Source organism: Triticum aestivum, chromosome 2D, assembly GCF_018294505.1.
Source record: "Triticum aestivum cultivar Chinese Spring chromosome 2D, IWGSC CS RefSeq v2.1, whole genome shotgun sequence".
Taxonomy (NCBI): domain Eukaryota; kingdom Viridiplantae; phylum Streptophyta; class Magnoliopsida; order Poales; family Poaceae; genus Triticum; species Triticum aestivum.
Window position 1 is genome coordinate 98,474,778 of NC_057799.1, and position 22,771 is coordinate 98,497,548.

Genomic DNA, 22,771 nt, shown 5'->3' on the forward strand with positions numbered 1-22,771 from the left:
CCCCCCAACAAGGCTCACTCTTCATCCAGAGGCAGCATTGATCGGCTTCAGTTAGCAGCAGTAGCGAAAAAATCGCTCGATTGGGTTCAGTTAACAGCCATCGATCGATCGCTCGGGTTCAGTAACGCGTAGCCTGCAGTGCAATCGCTTGGGTTCAGTTAGGCAAATCCCTCGCTCGGGTTCAGTTAGAGCCCAAGGCCTCGCACCCATGCGCGTACGTGTAGAGAGAAACACGCATCGCTCGGCCCCCGACGACCCACCGTAACCAGGAACTCCCCGATATTTTCCTCGTCCACGCTTCTACCATGGTTTTTTCCGTCATGGACGGCCCAAAGAATGTCATGCAGCTGCGTCTCCGGCCCGCCCAGGACGAAAAGCCCATTTTCTGACATGATTTTTTGTCATAGAAGTAGGAGCCCACCACATCTATGATGATACCGGGTTTTGTCACAATTATCGTCATAGAAGTGTCATAAGCATGACAGGAAAAAAATTCGTTCGCCCCAAAATGTCACGGATGTGTCTTTTTTTTGTAGTGCATAAAGCTATGTCAAAGATTACATGAAAATGTTGATGAAGATTGGTCATCCCACAATGAGAGGGTTGTTGGTGAGGATGATGGCTTCGATTTCCCCCTCCCGAAGGGAAGTTTCCCTGGCAGAATCGCTCCGTCGGAGAGCAAAAGTGCTCCTGCCAGGTTACGCCCCGAGACAGCGGCGTTCCATCCCGAAAGCTCTCCCTTTTTTTTCTAGGGGAAATGGGTTATATACCAGAAGATGGGCCCTGGAGGCCTACCAGGATCACCACAAGCTCGTGGGGCGCGCGAAGGGAGTAGGGCGCGCCCACACGCTTGTGGCTGCCGAGTGGGTCCCCCTCCGGTACTTCTTTCGCCAATAATTCTCTGTCAATTTTCAACTCATTTGGAGACTTTCAGAAAAGTTGCCTCCGATATAGCCCTTTCCGGTCAAGAATTCCAGCTGCCGGCAATCTCCCTCTTCATATAATTCTTGCAAAATAAGAGAGAAAAGGAATAAGAATTGTATCATAGGGTGAAATAACAGTCCATAATGCAATAAATATCAACATGAAAACATGATGCAAAATGGACGTATCAGGAAGGTCGGGAGCCTCTCAGAGTTAAAGAAGATATCCATCAGCTAAGATAACTTCTTAACCAGGAGGGCATCCTGGTGCAAGCGCTGATCATTCCAACCCCTGACAGCCTCTAGGTCGGCTCCTTACGGGATTGAAGGGGGGTAATCTGGAGCGCACGAAACTGCTGACCACCATTCGGCTGTCTAGTCGTCGCTCTGCGAGCATCTTGATGCACCGGAGGACCGGTCAAAGGCCTTCCCGGCCACTTGTCTCGCCCACCCGGGGCGCGCCATGACGAACGAGGGAGCCTCTGGTTCTAGTAGGAAGAAGGAGCCTTGAAGAGTCTTCAACAACAACAAACTCTTGTGCCACTCCTTCACATGGGAGTATAGATTTGTTGAAATGTAGCTCATGTACTTCTTCCTCATGGCGAGATGAAAGTTCATGCAGCTAGAGGTTTGCCGGTCCACTGAATGATACGTCTCCAACGTATCTATAATTTTTTATTGTTCCATTATAGTATCAACCTAGGATGTATAGTAGGCAATCATACGCAACTATATGTCATTTCTGGGGACTAACCTATTAACTTAGTGCCAAGTGCCCGTTGTTGTTTTTTGCCTGTTTTTGATTTTCCAGGAAATCGGTATCAAACGATGTCCAAATGCCACGAAACTTTTTGATGATTATTTTTTAGACATAAGAGACACTAGAAGCTTTGGGAGGAGGTCATTAGGCGAAGGAGGAAGCCACGAGCCACCAGGGTACACCCAAGGGGTAGGCGCCCTGGTGCCTCGTGGGCCCCTCGTTCCTCCGTTTGACCTAATTCTGACTCTATAAATTCTCTAAAATCTGGAAACCAACAGATAGCCACCCAAAACACTTTTTCCGCCGCCGCAAACTTCTGTTCTCACGAGATCCCATCTGGATCCCTTTTCCGGTACTCTACCGGAGGGGGAATGATCACGGATTATTTCTACATTAACCTTGCTGGCCTTCGATGATGTGTGAGTAGTTTACCACAGACCTACGGGTCCATAGCTAGTAGTTAGATGGCTTCTTCTCTCTCTCTCTCTTTCATCTTCAATACAATGTTATCCTCGATGTTCTTGGAGATTTATTCGATGTGATCCGTTTTTGTTCTGTGTTTGTTAGGATCTAATGATTTGTGGGTTTATGATCAGATTATCCATGAATATTATATGAGTCTTTTCTAAACTCTTTTATGCATGATTGGTATAGCTTTGTATTTCTCTCCGGTCTATCTGTTTGGTTTCACCAACTGGATTGATCTATCTTGCAATGGGAGAGGTGCTTTTTGATGGGTTCGATCTTGCGGTGCTCAATCCCAGTAACAGAAGGGGACATTACACGTATTTGTATCGTTGCCATTAAGGATAAAATGATGGGGTTTATTCATACTGATTGAGTGTATTTTGTCTACATCATGTCATCTTGCTTATGGCGTTACTCCGTTCTTTAGGAACATCATACTCTAGATGCATGCTGGATAGCGGTCGATGTGTGGAGTAATAGTAGTATATGCAGGTACGAGTCAGTCTACTTGTCTCAGACGTGATGCCTATATACATGATCATTGCCTTGGATATCGTCATGATTATTCGCTTTTCTATCAATTGCCCAACAATAATTTGTTTACCCACCGTATGCTATGTTCAAGAGGGAAGCCTCTAGCGAAAACTATGGCCCCCGGGTCTTATTTTATCATATATTAAAATCCAAAAATATGTTGCTACAATCTTATTTAATTTAGTTTATTTTGTTTTATTTTTTATCTATCTATCACTACGAGATTTGATCCTTGCAGTTAACCGCCAAGGGATTGGCAACCCCCTTGTTTGCGTTGGGTGCGGGTATTTTTTATTTTGTGTGTAGCTGCTGCTAACGAGGTGTTGCGTGGTTCTCCTACTGGATTGATAACCTTGGTTCTTAACTGAGGGAAATACTTATCTCTACTGTACTGTATCATCCTCTCATCTTCGAGGAAATCCAAACACAGCTCACAAATAGCACTCAACTCAAAATGGGGGCAATAGAAGTGTCGAAAGAACTCCAGTGAAGGTCGCACCACGATGAAGACTTCACACAGATGGGCGAAGATGGCGAAAGCCAACCGGTGTTGGGATGGAGGTGCACCATATGAAGCCCGTAGTGCTCCAGCGCCGCCAAGAAGAATGAAGAAAAAGGCGAGAGTAATTTGATGACATGGCACATAATAAAAGAAGAGAGAGAATGAAACCTTATGAATCTGAACCAATGCTCCAGGCACAAGCTCCGAGGCAAGTCTGTTCATTTCTTCAACATTTAGTGGACCAGCCTGGTTATTTAATTAACATATGCTTAACATACACCCCATTGAAGAGCATGTATGATGTGTTGTTGGCTGCTGACATGGACAATTATACCAACGATTGAACATACAAACTATTGCAAATGCTCTGGCCTGACCGTGCCCCTCATCAGGCCTTCTTCCAAAGCAAGGAAAAGGCCTTCGGGCGTTCGGTCCCATCATGGGCCTACGATCGCCACATGTTAAGGCTTTGGAACAACAAAGTACCCATTCGCCTTGTCAGGCCAGGCAACCAACGAGGTACGTAATGGGGCCAGGGGCTACTGTCGGTGTCATTAAGACTGGAATACTACTAACCCAGTTGGAAGAGCCTTGACGACAGTGGACAAGGTTTTCCTCTGTCCTCAAGACATTCTCGAAGACCCTGCAGGGTCCCTTAGGCTATGGTCTATCAGGAAGAAGTTCGAGAATGGATCTTGATTGCCCCCGGAAGGCACCTTGCGGGACCTCTCCGAGAGGGTGCGTTGATATTCCTCCAACCCGTCATAATGGAAGCATCATGATTTATGGGACTCCACGTTGGTACCAAGAAGCACTATTTCCTGCGTGGGGGAGAAGCTTGGAGTTGAGGTGACTTATCCTCATGTCTGGTCTCTGGAAGGACCCTTGCGGCCAAAGCCATCTACAACAGCTACAGTAAGATTCACCAGCTGCCTATATTGCTATAGTGGCGGTACTACGTCACTGCCCAATGAATGTTAAAGAAGACGAGTAAGTATTTGGGGGATAACACGCGACCCTGGAAGGACGCCATCATCATTCGTACGAAGCGTGCTATGAGGCGACCTTGCCACCGCAGTACATGCTAAGCGAACGGACTCCAATGTATATTCAACCAATCGGTGCCCCGGCAGGGCCTCCCTGGACACTATATATAGGGGAGACCGGAGCCTCACTGGCGGTCGATCTTTTTAGCTGAAGAAGAAAGAGAGGCCAATCCTTTCATCTTGCAACACACATATTGTAGCTCCATACCATTGCAATACAAAACAAAGCAGGAGTAAGGTATTACACCAAGACGGTTGCCCGAACTTGGGTAGCTCCTTCTGTTCTTCTGTAGCTCGTCAAACTTATTCTCTCATGACTTAGGGTAGCGGAATCTATTCAGTCCCTAGCCGGACTCTCAAAGAGTTGTTTCTCACAACTCAGATGTAGGTTCTTTGAAACCAACACTTCCACAAGTAGAAGTTAGCCTCGGAGTGGGAGAGGTTCACCGGGCACGCTCAAAAATCGAAACATCGCGGATGACCGCAACCGAGGGACCGTTGAACGGTCTGCTACTCCTGGAACGGGAGGAGGCAAAGGGGTTGCTATGGCCGGCTGAGAAAGAAAGGAGTTGGGAGAGAAATCCATGGGAGCAGAAGCGGAGGAGGGAGGCGGCTAGGATTCGGTGTAGGGAGAGAATATGACGGCACAATGTGGTGGTGTCGCTGCGGTCGGGAGGATCTAGGTATCAACAGCGATCGCAAGTCAGCAGCAGGAACAATAGGTTGGCGATAGTCAGCAACAGTAGGAGGGTTGGGAGGAGCAGTGCAGCGATCTGGAGGGACCTAGCGCTAGCGAACCAAGGCCTAGTGCTAGTGATTGAGGACCTGGCGCGGGTGCATGGGTGGGCAGGCGCTAGCGGGCGCGCGAAGCAAGCGGGAGGGTGGATCGCGCGGAGGAAGCGGCGGCGGCACTGCGCGTTAGGTTAGAACGAATTAGGGTGATATCATGTAGAGATGGTAGGATGCAACACATGTATATTCACGGGCATCCAATATCAATATATAAATGTACAGGAAGAACAACACATCCAAGATGAAACCCTAACGAGATGGATGAAGATTAAAGTACATGTATACGTGCGTGTAGATAGCGCGCTCAGCTCTTATGGTTAGAGTATCTACCGACGCGCCCGAAAAAAATGTATCTACCAGTGAAGCATCCAAACCTACAATAGCTTTTAGATCTCTGTATAAAAGGCCCGTCTCATAGGTAACAATGTATATGTAGCCCATCTCTTGTATCTCTAACTATAGTCAAATCACGAAATCACTAATTAAAATTTACTCTTTGCAAAGACCACACCCTCCTCCTCAGATTGCGACAAGGGTCACACTGCAACTGCGCCACTTGTCGCAACCCGAAAGTTTTCCTTTTTTCGTAGATTCATTTATTCAAAACGTTTTTATCTCTCAAACTGCGTGTCTAAATCTTGAACTTGTTCGCCGTTGGATTCCTCGCGACAAGATCTTGTAAACTAGATCCCATGTTGACAGGTTTTGATTAACTATTTTTTCTAGAAAAAATTCGGACAAAATAAACTATCCGGAATCACGTTTTTTCCCTCTCCAAGGGGCGCGACCGAAAACGCATTTTTTATCTTTCCTAGAAGCACGGACGTGTCTCTCGCAAAAGCAAATCGGTGCCTCCACGAGAAGTAAATTCGTGCCTCTTGCGAAAAAAAAGAGAACACATTTTTTCCTTTTTGGCGGAAGCAAATCCATGCCCTCATGAGAAGTAAATCCATGCCTCTCATGGAAGGAGAAAAACATGTATTTATCATTTTGCGAGAGGCATGGCAGTGCGTCTCACGGAAGCAAATTTGTGTGTCCATGAGAAGTGAATTTGTGCCTCCCGCGAAAGGGGAGAAACACGTTCTTTCAAGTAACAAAATTTGTGCCTCTCCCTCTCTCTCACGTACATCAGGTGTATCAACAAGCATAGATTAGAGCATCTAGTCGGACTCCTCAAATTGACCGGGCGAACACAGGATCACTAACTGGACATGAGAGAGAAGCAAAAAAGTTGACCCAATCAGACCCCTCAAAGACTTCTTAAATGTCTGGGCTGTCCGGCATTCCTCATATTAATCTCATATATTAAGTGAGTATGAGGAGTGTCCGGATGTGTCCAGTAAGTCATCTGCATAGGCCACATAGGACTGGACCCACAATGAGTCACCTGCATGTGACCGGACATATAAGGAAACAAGTGAGGGACTTGGCTGCATGGACGGGCAAATAGAAAGTGAAAACGGACACGTAGAACGCTGACCGGACGCGTCCGCAGACATTTAATGGGTCAAATTTGTTCAGTCAGGCTGTAGATGCTCTTAAATCCTGCCATTTATTTTCTCTTTGACAATTTTACTCATTCATATCTTTTAAGCTATAATTTTGTTTTTGAAACTTTTTATATATGTGAACTCCTGGCGATCAGACCTTTAGTACAACATCAATCTTGGATAAATTCCAAACACGTTTAAATTGAGTGGAACATATATTTTTTTCATTTGATGTTCTCTCGATGGTGGAGACTATCGAGTCGTGCTTTTTGGGTGTGCCCTCTGGTCTTCCTTTCTAGTTTATTTTCCACCAAGATTTGGTCATTTTATTCATATTTGTGTTGAAGTGCTTGCTGTGCCGCTAGTCAACTACGTACCCAGCACTACTTTTCACTGAGATATTAAGGATCCAAGAAATCATCACCTTGCTGGCGGGAGGGCTCCTCCTCCATTTAGGTGACTTTATCTGTCTGTTTAGTGTTTGTGTTCTGTTTTTGAAGGCGACATAGTGGTGGCTCCCTAAAGATGGAATAAGATTCTCCTCACCTGGCCCCGTACTGGAGATGCGACTAGCTTTGTGGAATGGTGTGTGGAGGTGTGTTTCCGACGGTTCTCGCAGGATTTGGTCAACGTTTATCTTTGATGGATCCACTTGGATCCAGTCTACATTCGTGTGTTCATGTGTCTACAGATTGGATACTTCTGATCAGGGCCGTCTCGAGAAATTTGGGGCCCCGGTATGAAATGCGGGTCCCTAGTTTTTTCTGTTCTATAATATAACTATACATACTCTAATCATGTAATTTTTAATATGTGTTATTTCATACACTGTTTTAAATTATATCAAATATTAATGTTGTAAGACTAATTAAGTTACTAAAGCAATAAACTGACCTTATGTAAATTTTATTAAGTTTCGAGTGTATTGTACTTTTTGTAAAGTTTTATAATAGATTTGTATCTTTTTGCGCAAAAAGCGCCGTTCATTCCGAAAATTGACTTCTGAGCACGTGTGCAACGGAGCACTTTATTTGAAGTTCAAAAAACACATTTTTATGGATTGAAATTTTTTCAAAATTTTATGTGCATTAACGTAAAACAATGCAGTATATCGGGCCAAAATTTCAGCAATATGCATGCTTGCATGTAAAAGATACAAGAAAGACAAAATACATGGAAATTAGGGGCTTGCTTTTTCATGTTTTTGGGCGGAAATTTTGTCATTTCTATGCAGCACGTAATACAAACGTATTATTGAACGAAATTTCACAGGTACTTAGACCACATGCATGCGTATTCTTGTAAAAAAATATCAAATATTTTAAGAATCTTTCAAAATAAAGTGCTCCATTGCCCCCATGTTCTGAAAATCCGTTTTAGGTTCATTGAGTGTTTCTTGAAATGAAGTCTTCAATCAGGGTTGGGTGAACAGTAACGTGAAAAAAAATAGTAAATGTTGTCAAAAAATTCTGTTTTTTTGTAGATGTTCGTGTTAGTGTCGCAAGCATGCTTGACAATTATCATGCAGAACGGAGCGGCATTGTTTCGTCGGTGAAAAAAGCAAATTTGAGGTGACATTTGAGGGCAACATTTGATGTTCAATTTGTTTTGCTTTTTCCACAAACCAAAATTCCTAACTTTTTTGCCTCAAAATTTGCAGGGTTTTTTTTAGGGGTCTCAAAAATTGCAAGTAGCAATGGGGAGATACATGTGCCCAGCAACCTGCTAGTCCACCAGGCCCATAAGGCCTATTACGGGGAGTCCTGCCGCGTCCAACCGGACCAGGCCTACAACGCTAAAAAAGTGCCCAATTCATATTGCAATACTTATAATTAGGACCAAAACGGGCCTCTGGAATTTGGGGCCCAGTGCGAGCTCATAGCTCGCACAGGCCCTTCAACGGCCCTGCTTCTGATCTGTACTTTTCTTCATTTGCGATGACTACTGTTCTGATGTGCAGGTCGTGTGACGACTTTTCAACAATCTACTATAACAAGCTTTGCCCGGCTCCGGTTAGGGAGGGGCAATGACGGTGTCACACCTCCCGCTTGCTCAATTGCTTCTAGTCATCGCTAGATGGCCCGTGGACCTGCATGTAATTTCTGTTACTTCTAGTCTTCTTTTTACTGCTATGAATAGATAGGAAGGTTTCCCTTGCAAAAAGAAAATTCATCTAACCAAGATAAGCAATGTATATCATGTAGTGTGCCACATCTCATTATTACGCACAAAGGTAGCTTTATTATAGTCTTTGGAGTCAACACACGGTCTAAACATAGACGGCAGTGTATATTATGTAGTGCCATATCTCACTATACGCACATAGCTAGCTTTAATATATTCGTTGCAGTCAACACAATCCACACATAGACGCACCGACAGAGGAACTGAATTTGAGTATATGTATCTGGCAACCTGTTATATGTCAGCTTGTGTATGTTATCCTACTAGCTTGCAAATGAAATTCGGGTTCTACTTGTAGTAGTAGTAGTAAGGGCATCTCCAACGCCGACCCCCAAACTGCGTGGAACCATCAGGAGCACGTGATCCGGACGTGTTGTGTCATCCAGAGACTATAATAGTGAGGCGCTGGAGGAACAACGGTACAATTTGTTTCTCCTAGAGTAGCACCGGCTGGCGGAGGGCCAGATCGACGGCAAGCGTGCGAACGAGGAGGTTGTGGTGGCCATGGCCGCATCGAACACTACTAGGAAATACCCTATAGCTAGGTAGAAACTTAATAGTGGCGCGGGGTATGCGGGCCGCACTAAGAATATTAGTAGGAGCGCGGGTGGAACCCCCAACTTCATCGCGGAGCAGTGTACGATCTACGAGGCCGTTCGCGCTTAAGCGGCCGCTCGCCAGGAAGCGGACGCCCCGGAGGCGCGGTTGCGGGCGATCGGGGAGAAGAAAAACGCCAGCTGCGCCTCCTACAGGCCGCCGACGAACTATCGAGTGGCCCGGTTGGACGACGATAGGGCCACCATTTGTCCATCTCCAATATGGACCACCGGTGAAAGACAGGTCGCGGACCCCTGCGAGGATGAGTAGTGCACGGGAGGCGGCAGGGCCGGTCCATCTCCTGTGTTCTACTCTTCCTCGTGGAAGACCACACCTTCACTTGACGGGTCTTACCACCGGTGTTCATGGAGAAGGCCGATGGAGGAGGTGGTCGCCTACATGGAATAGAAAGGGAGTGGAAAACAGGCGGCCGCCGCCGTAGTATAGGTTTATGGTTAGTTTTTTTTAAAATGTTCGAAATGTAATAAAAATCCGGCGTGTTTGCATGAGTCCGGTCCAGTTTATTGAAAATCGGCCTTGTTTGTATGAACTTGGTCCGGTTTGTTGGAAAAGTGTTTGAAATATATGCGGGCATGTACACAGACAGTGTCAGATGACGGCATTCCGCATCCGTGTCCTATGACTGGTCCCCTTATCGGTGGACGGCGACGGTCGAAAATTTGCGGGTTGCCGTCGGAGATGCCCTAATAATAAACAAAACAGAGACATCTGAACTCAGTAGTTTACAAGTACTCCCTTCATTTCCTTATACAAGGCCACTATCAAAAATACATTTTACATCTATATACAAGCCCACTAACAATAATTGATGCAAAAATTAAAGATGCTTTCTCGTACTAGCAACTTGTTAAATACTTGCATGCATGTAGTCATAATGACACAGAGCTACTTCCTTCCCATGCCTTCCTTGCATGCATGCGATGTATTGATGATTCCGATTAATGAAAAGAAATGTTAGCTTGCAAAACAGTCATTAAATTTTAGCTTGATACCTGTAATCTGAATTTGTGACCTTGTATAATGGAATGAAGGGAGTACGATTTTTCGCAGCACAACTAGGATATATAATGATGGAAAATTTGCACTAGCACCACTCGTTCGTAGTACCAGCCGAATTTTTTTTCTTTTTTGCGAAGGATACAGAACGGGGTGATATCATTACCTACCGACACATATATTCAATCAAATCATGGCCACGTAGTCGCTACCAAGCTTACTGCCGCTGCCACCGCGTCAGGCATATCAAGAACTTGCAGGGTGGTCACCACGTTCAGTGCAGGCAGCGTTGACTCATCACAAACGTGCGCTCCAAACGGCCGGAGTACACATGCATGCGATTTCCCCCGTGATCGAGACTATAAATACGCATGCGGAACAGCAAGTTTTCTTCATCCCATCGTGGACGTCCCTCGATCGAGCAAGAGTAGCTACCCCGAGCAGAGGAAGATGGCCAAGCTTGCCCTTCTCGCCGTGCTGGTCGTGCTCGGTTCCGTGGCCTGCCAAGCATCCGGCTACGGCTACAGCTATCCCAACACTCCCATCATACCACCGCCCCCACCGGCTACTCCTCCGCCCAGCCCTTCCCCACCTCCACCGGCTACTCCTCCGCCCAGCCCTACCCCTGGCCCTACACCGGGCTATCCTAGCCCAACTCCCACCACGCCCCCACCGGTTTCTTCTCCGACGAGCCCTACTTCACCTCCACCGGCTACACTCCCACCGAGCCCTGCTCCTACCCCGGGGTATCCCACCCCCACTCCCACCACGCCGGCGCCCCCACCGGCTTCCACCCCTGCCCCGCCTCCACCTGCCACTGGGCTCAAGGTCGGCTACTACGACGACAAGTGCCCTGACGCCGAGAAGATCGTGCTGGACGCCGTGCGCAACGCCACCGCCGGCATCAAGGCCGGGCTCATCCGCCTCTTCTTCCACGACTGCTTTGTCCAGGTACACATACATACATACGCAAGTGAAGTTGGATTGATATATAGGCCTAGTTGTGCACTGCAGGATTGAGAAGCTAACAATTTGGGCGTGGCTTTCAGGGTTGCGATGCCTCTGTCCTGCTGAACAAGGTCGCTGGCAAGCCGGATCCGGAGATGCTCGGTATCCCAAACTTGAGCCTGCGTGGCTTCGAAGTGATAGACGCGGCCAAGAAGAAGATCGAGGAAAAATGTCCGGGTGTCGTCTCCTGCGCCGACATCGTCGCCTTCGCAGGCCGTGACGCCAGCAAGATACTCAGCGGCAACAAAATAAACTTCAGCATGCCAGCCGGCCGCTACGACGGGTCCGTGTCCCTCAAAGATGAGACCCTGCCCAACCTGCCACCACCCTTCGCCAACCTCAATACCCTCACACAAATGTTCGCCAAGAAGGGACTCAGCCAAACCGACATGGTTGCGCTTTCCGGCGCGCACAGCATCGGCCGCTCGCAGTGCTCCTCCTTCCGTGACCGTCTCCAGCCGCCGGCCAACGACAACTCCACCACGTCGATGGACACCACGTACGCTGGGAAGCTGACCCAGGACTGTCCCGCCGGCAGTGATCCCACGGTGCCGCAGGACTACAAGACCCCCGACGTGCTGGACAGCCAGTACTACAGGAACGTGAAGGATCGCAAAGTGCTCTTCACCTCCGACGCAGCGCTCATGACGTCACCAAAGACCAAGGAATTGGTGGAGAAGTACACTTGGTGGTTGATCGGAGATTTCTTGTGGTACAGACATTTCGAGGATGCCATGGTGAAGATGGGCAATATCGAGGTGAAGAGCAGCACCAACGGCCAGATCAGGAAGAAGTGCGGGTTCGTCAACGAGCCCTACACCGGTTGATCATCTCTCCAGGGTGGAGACTATCTATTCAGTCGTGCTTTTTGGGTGTGCCATTCCGTCTTCCTTAATTTCTAGTTTACTTTTCACTAAGGTTTTTTGCTTGTTGGTTCATTTCCTTCATTTGTGCTATAGTCCTTGTTGTGCCACTAGCCAACTACGTAACGGCAATACTTTTCACTGAGATTGAGGAATTTTTTTTCTGTTAATCATTATTTATCAATGGCAATATATATCTTCTCTGCTGTGACATCCTTAGGTATGCGTTATCCCTTCATGCAAAGCACGATACTCAGCCTAGAGTGTGTATGGTCAACCGACAAGTTGCCTGATATCTCACAATTGATATTGGCCTGGCCAACTAGTAGCTGCATTATAAAATACTCCCTCCGTTCCTAAATATTTGCCTTTCTACAGATTTCAATAAGTGACTACATATGGAGCAAAATGAGTGAATCTACACTCTAAAATATGTCTATATACATCCGTATGTGATAGTCAATTTGAAATATCTAAAAAGACAAATATTTAGGAACGGAGGGAGTAATAAACTACCGATAGCGAATAGTGACTCATGTTCCATTCTTACCTTTCCTGATTTATTAGAACAGTTCTACCAATTCTAAGTGGTCCCGAAGTTTTTTTTTTAATCTCATTGATTTAGAAAAGTGTAACTTTACTTTTACGAAAATGCAACCTGCAACAGGGTAAGCAAAAAGGGTGTGATAAAGTATAAGAAAAAAAAGAAAAAAGCTGAAAAGAAAAATATTTTACGAATATCCATGCAAAATTGAAGGACTATAGCATCGACTGAGACATAATGAAGTCTCAGTCGACCGAGAATTAGCCAAACTGAAACGAAAAACAAGTTATACGCGTGAAATTACACTTCTCCAAATCAATTATAATTTAAAAGGTAACGCTTGGTGAGAGAAAGAGGGCTAAGGTGATATTCAAATGCCTAGCTGCCTGTCACCGTCTTCTCGTCTCGCCCAGCAGGGTGGACCGGTTCAGAGGCGGTTTGCTAGGGAAGTCTTGGAGGGCTTCTGCGGTCGGAGAGGTTCGAGTGAAGGTCTTCATAAGCCGCTACTCGACTGTGGCGTTGGTGAAGCCGGTGGAAGACGGCCAAATCCAACGCGGTGGGCTTCTATGACAGTTCGTCCTTGCTAGGATCAGGATCAACAAGTGGCTCTAGATGGCGGCAAGTTCGGTCTCAAACCCGGATTTGGCATACATCGGCGTGGGTAATTTATCTCATGTTTTCTTTTAGGGATCTTCATGTTTGGTTTGGGATGGCACGACGGCGATGGCACTTTTCCAGTTTTAGAATTATTGTTTTGCTGCCCTTTCCCCGCTTCGTTGGTGTGCTTACCACTGGCGGAGGTTGTTTGGTTTTGTGTCACTGGCGGGTCTTCCGGGATCCGGTCGGTTTGGATTTTCGGAGGATCTGTCTGGATTCGGCCGGCTTTCATGGTTTTCCGAGTTTCTATGGCCCTTATCGGTGTTCTTTCTTCGGGCGGCGATCTACCCGTCAGTGTCATCTGGTCGGCATCGACGACTTCTCGGCTGTTGTTTCCACAAGCTCCTGGGTTCTGAAAGTTTGTTCCGCCAAGACGGAGACCAAGCGGCAGCATGGAGGGACGCTCACGATGCGTCATCGATGAATACATGAGGAAGAAGACTTCGGCACCACCATGATTGTAATTTTATTTTTATATATGGGTGTGTTTGTAAGGTCCCGTGAATCTTAATATGCGATGAAAACGGTTGAGCTAGGGTTACCGAGGTGTGCGTGCCAGAGGTCAATGCCGGCAAAGAGAGCAATAGGTCCAGCGGAAGATGATGATGAAGATGGCTGGTCTGGGTACAATTCTCCGGGGCTGTCACATCGATGCAGGAATATCCGGGTATGAGCATTGTTAACAAAAAAATCAAATTTGTCAAATTCCACAGTTAAAGAATTATCACGAGAAAGAGAACGAACAAACACAAAGTTCTGAATTAAGTGTGGAGAAACAATGACATTATGAAGATATAGTGGCGTGGAGTTAGACGGAAAACTAGTGGAGCCGGTATGAGTAATGGGAAGGGCAAAACTATTACCAATGATGATGTGAGAGGTGGTAGCGGTGGGAAAAGAAACAGAGAGATTACTGGGGTTGGAGGCCATATGAGAGGATGCACCAGTATCCATGTACCAGACACCATCGCCGCCATAGGAAGTAGGAGTGGGAGTGCACGATAGAGAAGTCAACAGCACGGGGTCCCATGGTGGTGGTGTCGTTGGCAGCGGCGCGAAGTAGCCGGGGGTGCCATCGGTGGCAGCACGCCAGAGTAGGCGGGCGACGGGATAGGCGAGCAACGCACCGGAGTGAGGCATCACAAGAACTACCTGGTGCGTGGACCGACAAAACTCGGGATAGAAGGCGCAACATTGGCATGCTGTAGGCGTGCAGAACCCCTGTCCATGGGTTTGACCCATATGGTCCACAGTGGAGTCGGCTAGTGATGCGGGGTGGTGCGTGGTTGCCCACCGTTGCCGCCATTGCGCTGACTGCTATTGCCGACGTGGTCGTGCCTGCATTGGCGGTTGCACTCTGGAGGCACCTTTCCATCGGGAGCTAGTTGAGGCGGGTTGTGTGTTGGGGTGATCGGAGGCCGCGACTGCGGCGCCACAGATAGTGGAGCAGGCACGCCATAGGAGAGACCGACGGCGAAGGCGGTGTGGACCACGCGAGAGCACAACTACTTCAGTCGGCGCGTTGCTGAGGTCCTCAATGAGACCGGTCATCGACGTCGATAGGAGGAGCTCATCGGAGACCTCGGACTCCAAATCTCGCAACTCATCAGCAAGATTTTTGAGACGCGTGCAGGACTCATCAATGGAGGAGTTGTTCTAGTGTAAACCAAAGAACTCCTATTGAAGGAAGATGATGAGTTGCAGCCTGTTGTCGCTGAAGAGGCCGGTGATTTTGGTCCACACCGTATGTGCTGTGTAACCGTCACGAACGATGTGTGAAAAATATCCTTGGAGATGGTGAGGAAGAATCTTCGGATGACGGTGGCGTTGATGGATATCCAGTTGCGTCATGAGGTAGGGCCAATAGATCGGTCTGCCCGTCAATGTAGTCGTGGAGATCATACTCGCAGAAGAGAAAGCAAAAGTACATCTTGCACAAGTAGATGTTAGCCTCGGAGTGGGAGGGGACACGCTCAAAAATCAAAACCTCGCGGATGACCACAACCGAGGGACCGTCAAAGGGGTTGCTACTCCTGGAACAGGAGGAGGCAAAGTGGTTGCTATGGCCACCCGAGAGAGAGGAGTTGAGAGAGAAATCCGTGGGAGCTGAAGCAGAGGACGGATGGGGCTAGAGTGCGGTGTAGGGAGAGAAAATTACGGCATGATCTGGTGGTGTTGCTGCAGTCAGGAGGATGTAGGTAACGGCAGCGACCGCTAGTTAGCAGGAGCAGCAATCGGTAGGCGCTAGTCAACAATCAGTACTCGGTTGGAGTGTTCGCAGGAGGAGGGCGGTGATCAGGAGGGACGTAGCGCTAGGGAACGGAGGCATGGCACTAGCGACCGGGGAGGGCTGGCGCGGGCGCGTGGGTGGGCAAGTGATATGTATCCAATGTATCTATAATTTCTGAAGTATTCATGCCATGTTTACAACAATTTCATATGGTTTTTGGTGCACTTCTATAGGATTTGAATGAAACTAGTCCAGACTGACACTGTTTTCAGCATAACTACCATGGTGTTATTTTTGTGCAGAAATAAAAGTTCTCGGATTAGGCTAAAATTTACGGTGATTTTTAATGGACCAAAAGAGATCCCCGAAGCTTAGAGGAAGGACCAGACGACTCACGAGGAATCCACAAGCCTGGGGTGCGCGCCCTCTCCCTAGAGCTCTCCCCTTGAGCTTGTCGGTCCCTCGTGGGCCCCCCTGACGTGAAACCAACACAAACATTCCTACAAATACAGAAACCTAGAACTCCCATGCCGCCGCCGCGAGCCTCTGTTCCAGAGCAATATCGTCTGGAGGCCTTCTCTGGAACCCTCTGGAGGGGGAAATTAGCACCGATGGTCATCCTCAACTTCCCAGCGGTGTCCATGACGAGGAGGAAGTAGTTCACCCTCGGGGCTGAGGGTATGTACCAGTAGCTATGTGTTTGATCTCTCTCTCTCTCGTGTTCTAGATTTGGCACGATCTTGATGTACCACAAGCTTTGTTAATATAGTTGGGTCATATGGTGTTTCTCCCTCTCTATCTTGTCGTGATGAATTGAGTCTTGCTCTTCAAGGTTTTTTTTATGTTGGATTGAATATTTTGGATTTGGTAACAATCGATGTATGTCTTGCATGTTGGTTCCCGTGGTGACAATGGGCTATTCTATTGAATCACTTGATGTATGTTTTGGTAATCAACTTGCGGATTACCGTGGTGACATTGGGGTAATCTAGGCACATAGGTTGATACACGTTTTGGTCCTACTTTCTCCTATAAAAACTTGGAGTGATTCTTTGTCGCACGTGAGGGATTGTTGTATGTTCCAATTGTGTTAGCACTTTTCAGAGAATGCACTAGTGAAAGTATGAACCCTAGACCTTGTTTCCAAGCGTTGCAATACCATTTTTGATCACTTTTACTACCTGCTACCTTGCTGTTTTTATTATTTCAGATTACAAAAACCTATATCTACTATCCATACTACACTTGTATCACCATCTCTTCGCCGAACTAGTGCACCTATACAATTTGCCATTGTATTGGGTGTGTTGGGGACACAAGAGAATTCTTGTATTTGATTGCAGGGTTGCTTGAGAGAGACCATCTTCATCCTAAACCACCCGCAGATTGATAAACCTTAGGTCATCCACTTGAGGGAAATTTGCTTCTGTCCTACAAAACTCTGCGTTTGGAGGCTGATACGTCTCCAACACATCTATAATTTTTGATTGTTCCATGCTATTATATTATCTGTTTGGGATGTTTTATATGCATTAATATGCTATTTTATATTATTTTTGGGACTAACTTATTAACCTAGAGCCCAGTGCCAGTTTATGTTTTTCCTTGTTTTTGAGCTTCGCAGAAAAGGAATACTAAACAGAATCCAAACGGAATGAAACTTCATGATAATTTTCTTGGATCAAAAGACACCCAGGAGACTTGGAGTGCAAGTGAGAAGAGCCATGAGGCGATGCAAGGGCAGAGGTCGCGCCCTAGGGGGGCCTACCTTGTGGGCCCCTCGGTGACTCCCTGACCTAGGTCTTCCTCCTATATATTCACATATATTCCAGAACCACCAGAAGCATCCATGAAAACACTTTTCTGCCGCCACAACCTTCTGTACCCGTGAGAACCCATCTTGGGATCTTTTCCAGCACCCTGCCCGAGGGGTATTCGATCATGGAGGGCATCTACATCAACTCTATTGCACTTCCGATGAAGCGTGAGTAGTTTACCACAGATCTACGGGTCTATAGCTAGTAGCTAGATGGCTTCTTCTCTCTCATTGATTCTCAATACCATGTTCTCCTCGATGTTCTTGGAGATCTATTCGAAATCTTCTTTCACTACAAAAAAAAGACACATCCGTCACATTTTGGGCCAAACGAATTTTTTTCTGTCATACTTATGACACTTCTTTGACGATAATTGTGACAAAACCCGGTATCATCATAGATGTGGCAGGCTCCTACTTCTATGACAAAAAATCATGACAGAAATGGGCTTTTCGTCCTGAGCAGGCCGGAGACGCAGCTGCATGACATTCTTTGGGCCTTCCATGACGGAAAAAACCGTGGTAGAAGCAAGGGCGCGGAAAATATCGGGGAGTTCCCGGTACGGTGGGTGGTCGGGGGCCGAGCGATGTGTGTTTCTCTCGTACATGTACGCGCGTGGGTGCGAGGCGTTGGGATTTAACTGAACTCGAGCGAGGCGTTCGCCAACTGAACCCGAGTGATTGCACTGCAGGCTACGCATTACTGAACCCGAGCGATCGATCGATGGCTGTTAACTGAACCCGATCGAGCGATTCCTTCGTTCGCTACTGTTGCTAACTGAAGCCGATCAAACCTGCTGCTTCCTTCCCTTGATGAATAGTGAGCGTTGTTGGGGGGTTTGGATGAACAGTTCCCGGTGGGGGGTTGGATGAATAGGACCCCGTGGTGTTGCCGCTGGATGAACAGGACCCCGATCGATCGAGTCGGTTGGGGGGTGGATGAACAGGACCTCGTGGAGGGCTGGATGAACAGGACCCCGTGGAGGGCTGGTTGAACAGTAGCCAGTGGAGGGCTGGATGAACAGTACCCCGTGGAGGGGTGGTTGAACAGGACCCCGTGGAGAGGACTGGTTGAACATTAGCCGGTGGAGGAGCGGTGGAGGCTGGATGAACAGGAGCCCGTGAATGAACAGTCACAGGTGGAGGCTGGAGGAGGTCGACGGTGGATGAACAGTAGCCCGTGGAGGCAGTCGATGGTGGAGATGAACAGTATCCCGTGGAGTTCCGTTTTGCGGTACGCCACACCCCTCCCGATGAACAGGACCGCCGTTTCGACCGTAGCGCTCCAACACAAGTTCGTTTACTCCGTTTTGCGGTACGCCACACCCCTCCCGGTTAACAGGACCCCGTTTCGACCGTAGGAGGTCCAACGGAAGTTGGTTTCCTCCGTTTTGCGGTACGCTAGACCCCTCCCGATGAACAGGATCCCGTTTCGACCGTGGCCGGTCGAACACAAGGCCGTTTCCTCCGTTCTGCGGTACGCCAAGCCTCGTTTCCATTGGCTGTTCTGTCCAAGCCGGTTGGGCCCCGATGAACAGCACGCGTTCCGTTGCCTCCCGATGAACACGACGCATTCCGTTGCCTCCCCATGAACACGACGACGACGCAGTTTCTCCATTCCGACCGAGCCATGTACATGAGCCCTCGCCGTACATATCCGCGACTAGGCGTCCAAGACCCCGCCCGTATGTACGTACGTGGCCATATTTTCTTTCTTGCACCCTGGCCGCTGTACGTACGTGTACATGCTACGTGCGCTCCTCTACTATGACACGTACGCGCCTCTACTACGACACATGCCCTTCCTTGCACGGCCACGGTTCATCGCTGCAGTCTGCAGACAGACCGATCGAGCAGTATGTACGTACACGTTTGCGACCAGAATGACAACGCTACGTACGCTTCGACCAGGTGGGTCCTGACTGTCAGGCACTTCCTTGCGTGCGAAGATGTAGCTGGTGGGTCCCAGCAGTCAGGGGGTGATTCATTTTTTTGCCCGTAATATGGACGCACTTCCTTGCGTGCGAAGATGTAGCTGGTGGGTCCCAGTAGTCAGGGGGAAATGTTTTTTCGCGAAACACGGTGGCCCGTCCGTTGAGTCCCCGATGTCAGGTGGAGGAATCATTATTTTCTGCGTAATAAGGAGGCACTTCCTTGCTGTGGCCGTGGACCTAGCTGTCAGCCTCTCCACGTACAGTACTCTTCCGATGGAAGTCGTTCCTTGACCATGTTGACCACGCCGCGCCGAGAGCACCAGGGCAGTGGACGACGGCGAGGCCTAGGAAGGGGACGACGCGGAGCCGGGGAAGACGCGATAGTCGATGCCCACGCGGAGAGGAGTATGAGGGTTCACTGGTTCGGCTGCAGTGTGAGGCTGTCGTCGCCGCAGGGCCTGGCCAGTGGTGGGAGTAGTAGGGGGCGGTGAGGCTTTCGCGGCAGCACAGCCGGCCACGGGAGGCAGGAGCAGGCGGTCTCGCCAGCGCTAGTTTGGGCGGCTGGTGTAAGAAGAACAGCAATTGAAGAAGCAGCAGGACCGTTCGATTCAAATCCAACGGTCACTGCTGCTAGAATCGTATGTTGACTAAGTTGACAAGCCCACAGGTCAGCCTCCCAACCGGTGCGCCCCATATATCAGTGGGAGGAATCAATTCTTTTCACGTAATAAGGAGGCAGTTGATTGCGTGCGGACAGGCCAGCGGAGGGAGTAGGGTGGGCCGGTGAAGCCTACGCGGCATCACAACGGGCCACAAGAGGTGGGAGCAGGCAGTCCCGCTGGCACTAGTTTAGGCGGCTGGAGCAGGAAGATCAGATATTGAAGAAGCACATTGGCCGTTGGATGGACATCCAACAGTCACTGCTGCTAGAATCGTGTGTTGACTGACAAAACCTTGCGTAAACAAGTCAGCCTCGAAATCTATGGCGTGTACAGCCCATTTGCTATTATTTTTATAATTTTTACTCATTTTCTAATTCATATGGAATTTATTGCAGCCCATTTTCCATTTTTAGAATTGCTGCCCATTTTCTGGTCAGTACCAGGGTTAAAAAATTAAACTAAATATGTGCAAAATTTTGAAAATTCGCAATTTTTTGCTGGGGAACAAAATATTCTTAATCCAAAAATTAGTAGCCATACTAAAACAACTTTAAAAATAAATTAGTACTATGTCATGTTAAATCCAATGAAATATAAAATATCAGTGAAGAACAAAAACAAAAAAAGAAACTAATTTCCCATTTGCTATAATTTTTTTGGAATTTTCAACCCCTTTGATATTACTTTTAACAGACACTGACCATACTCTTTGGCCAGACCGGAATGCATCCCTACTCGTCTTGAAAGATTTGCAGCCCTGTAAGTCGGAGAAAACTAATAGGCCTAGCTTGTGTATTCTTCAAAAAGAAATACTGGGCTACCTATTTTCCCAAAGAAAAAACTGCTGGGCTGGTCATGTTGTTAGACGGGCCGCAGAGACCGCACAACCCAGTTTATAGCCTGCTCCTCCGAATTACTACTCAAAAAAAGTTGTGCAATTTTGTCGTTAATTGACTATACGTTGAAAATGATGTGGGTCACAGATATCAGCAGGGTGGATTAGATTAAAAAAACGAGGGGTGCATCTGAGTAGTAAAAGAGGCGCTTGCTTGTGTTCGGGAGTGGACCTGGTGGGTCCGTACTGTCATACTCATAACTACAGTCCTCTCTCGATTCAGTATGTTGACAGGGCCGGACGGCGGCGCCGCGGCGAGCGCACCAAGGCGGAGGATAAAGTGCTGTCCCAATGTACTGGGCTGGGTTGGACATTCTTATTGAAAAATAAAAATGGACCGAAACTATTTATGACGTTGACTACGATTTGCATGGGTCCGCTGGTTGCAGGAAGAAAATGGTTGGAGAAAGAAGACCGGTCGCTATCTTTGCCTATGAATAATATCCTCCTGTTAAATCGTCAATTTAAAGAACTGGTGCATGAGCATTTAGCCTTATTTATTTATTTATTTATTTACTTATTTATGTTTAGGGGACCATGAGCATGTACCTGGGCCGGATTCATGTGAGAGCCTCCCTTCCAGTTAATTATGGGCTCCTCTATTGGGCCTTCATCAGTGGGCTGCATGTCATCAACAAGTGGAAAATGTGTTCCATACCAAATATAGTATGCGCTACGTACGGTACGGGGCACTAAAGGATCGGACCGTGCAACGACTTCCAAAACATTGTGTTTGTCATTCTAACAACACCTTTATTCAACCAACAGACGAAATATACTACTGATTGTACATTGAAAATAGTAGCAGCAACCAGGGCTGGGGGTGCAATAGAAGCAGTAAGCAGGCCAGAAGAGTAAAGACGCAGCTCTCTCTTCCAAACCAAACATCAGCCATCATTACAAAAGGGCTACCAAAAAAACAAGTGTATGCATCAAACTAAATAAAGATCCTACTACACCAAGTGTACTCATCTAACTAATTGGCTCAGTTAGACGTTACTATTTATTAAGCTGTGGAGATTGGCTGACGGCTTGAACCAGATGGGTGCCTGACGGGGGAAACTCCAGCCAGCAGGTCGAAGTATGATACTTGCGACCCTCTCTCCTACTTTGGGCTGCAGAGCGTGGCGGCACATATCAGGGTATGGTGCATGCAGAGACACATGGTACACTGTGTACACACAGTTTTGCCTGATGAACGAAACCGCGCTGCCATCATGATCCTTGCCGTCGGTTATCTCCTGGTTAATCAGATAATTCAGTCCAAGAAATAGAGAGCGTGTACCAAGGCTACTTACCAGCCTCCAGTCAAAGATTCCTGAAGGCCCAGAGAAGTTGGGATCCTGCTCAAAGACCTTATAGTGACTGTGATTGTATTCCGCGAAACAACACGTCCGGTACGTGCGAACGATCATCAATCGTTCGCCGTCTTCTGATCGAGCCAGGAACCACCTGCAACTGCCATGCCGCTTTTCTTTGAAAGGTTCTGGGATTAGGAACGGTAGGGAAACCAGGCGGCCTACAACATCATATCAAGTTGGAGTCAAATAAAAAATGGCTCTTAATGTAGTTAATCTTAGAACAACATGTTATGAGCATGAATATTTTTTCAGTAAATGTTGACAGTAATATAAGCAAGCCATCATGATATCATAGGAAAGTAACATACTGCTGTAACCGCCGTTTGTAGCGATGACTGGAGTAGGCCAGCAATACGTCCAGCCATAGAAGGAGTCGACAACATAAATGAAGCCCTTGTGTTCGATGGCATCAGAGAACAATGGAGGATGTATGATCCTGCGAAGGACGTGCAGATTTATCCACTTACTGTAGTAACCTGTCAGATAGC

At 47.6% G+C, this 22,771-nt stretch overlaps 1 protein-coding gene across 1 annotated transcript; it reads left to right on the top strand.

Moving 5' to 3' along the window:
• Positions 1-10,711: 10,711 nt before the first annotated feature.
• Positions 10,712-12,395, top strand: LOC123048919 (peroxidase 2). Its single transcript, XM_044471934.1, has 2 exons — positions 10,712-11,264; positions 11,363-12,395. The coding sequence occupies exons 1-2, from the start codon at positions 10,764-10,766 to the stop codon at positions 12,146-12,148; spliced, it is 1,287 nt and encodes a 428-aa protein (XP_044327869.1). The 5' UTR covers positions 10,712-10,763; the 3' UTR covers positions 12,149-12,395.
• Positions 12,396-22,771: the final 10,376 nt, after the last annotated feature.

Bases quoted from the DNA above. Each gene is read 5' to 3' on its own strand.
- LOC123048919 (XM_044471934.1), top strand. From the start codon at position 10,764: ATGGCCAAGCTTGCCCTTCTCGCCGTGCTGGTCGTGCTCGGTTCCGTG. The intron at 11,265-11,362 runs GTACACATACAT...CGTGGCTTTCAG, and splicing joins TCCACGACTGCTTTGTCCAG to GGTTGCGATGCCTCTGTCCT.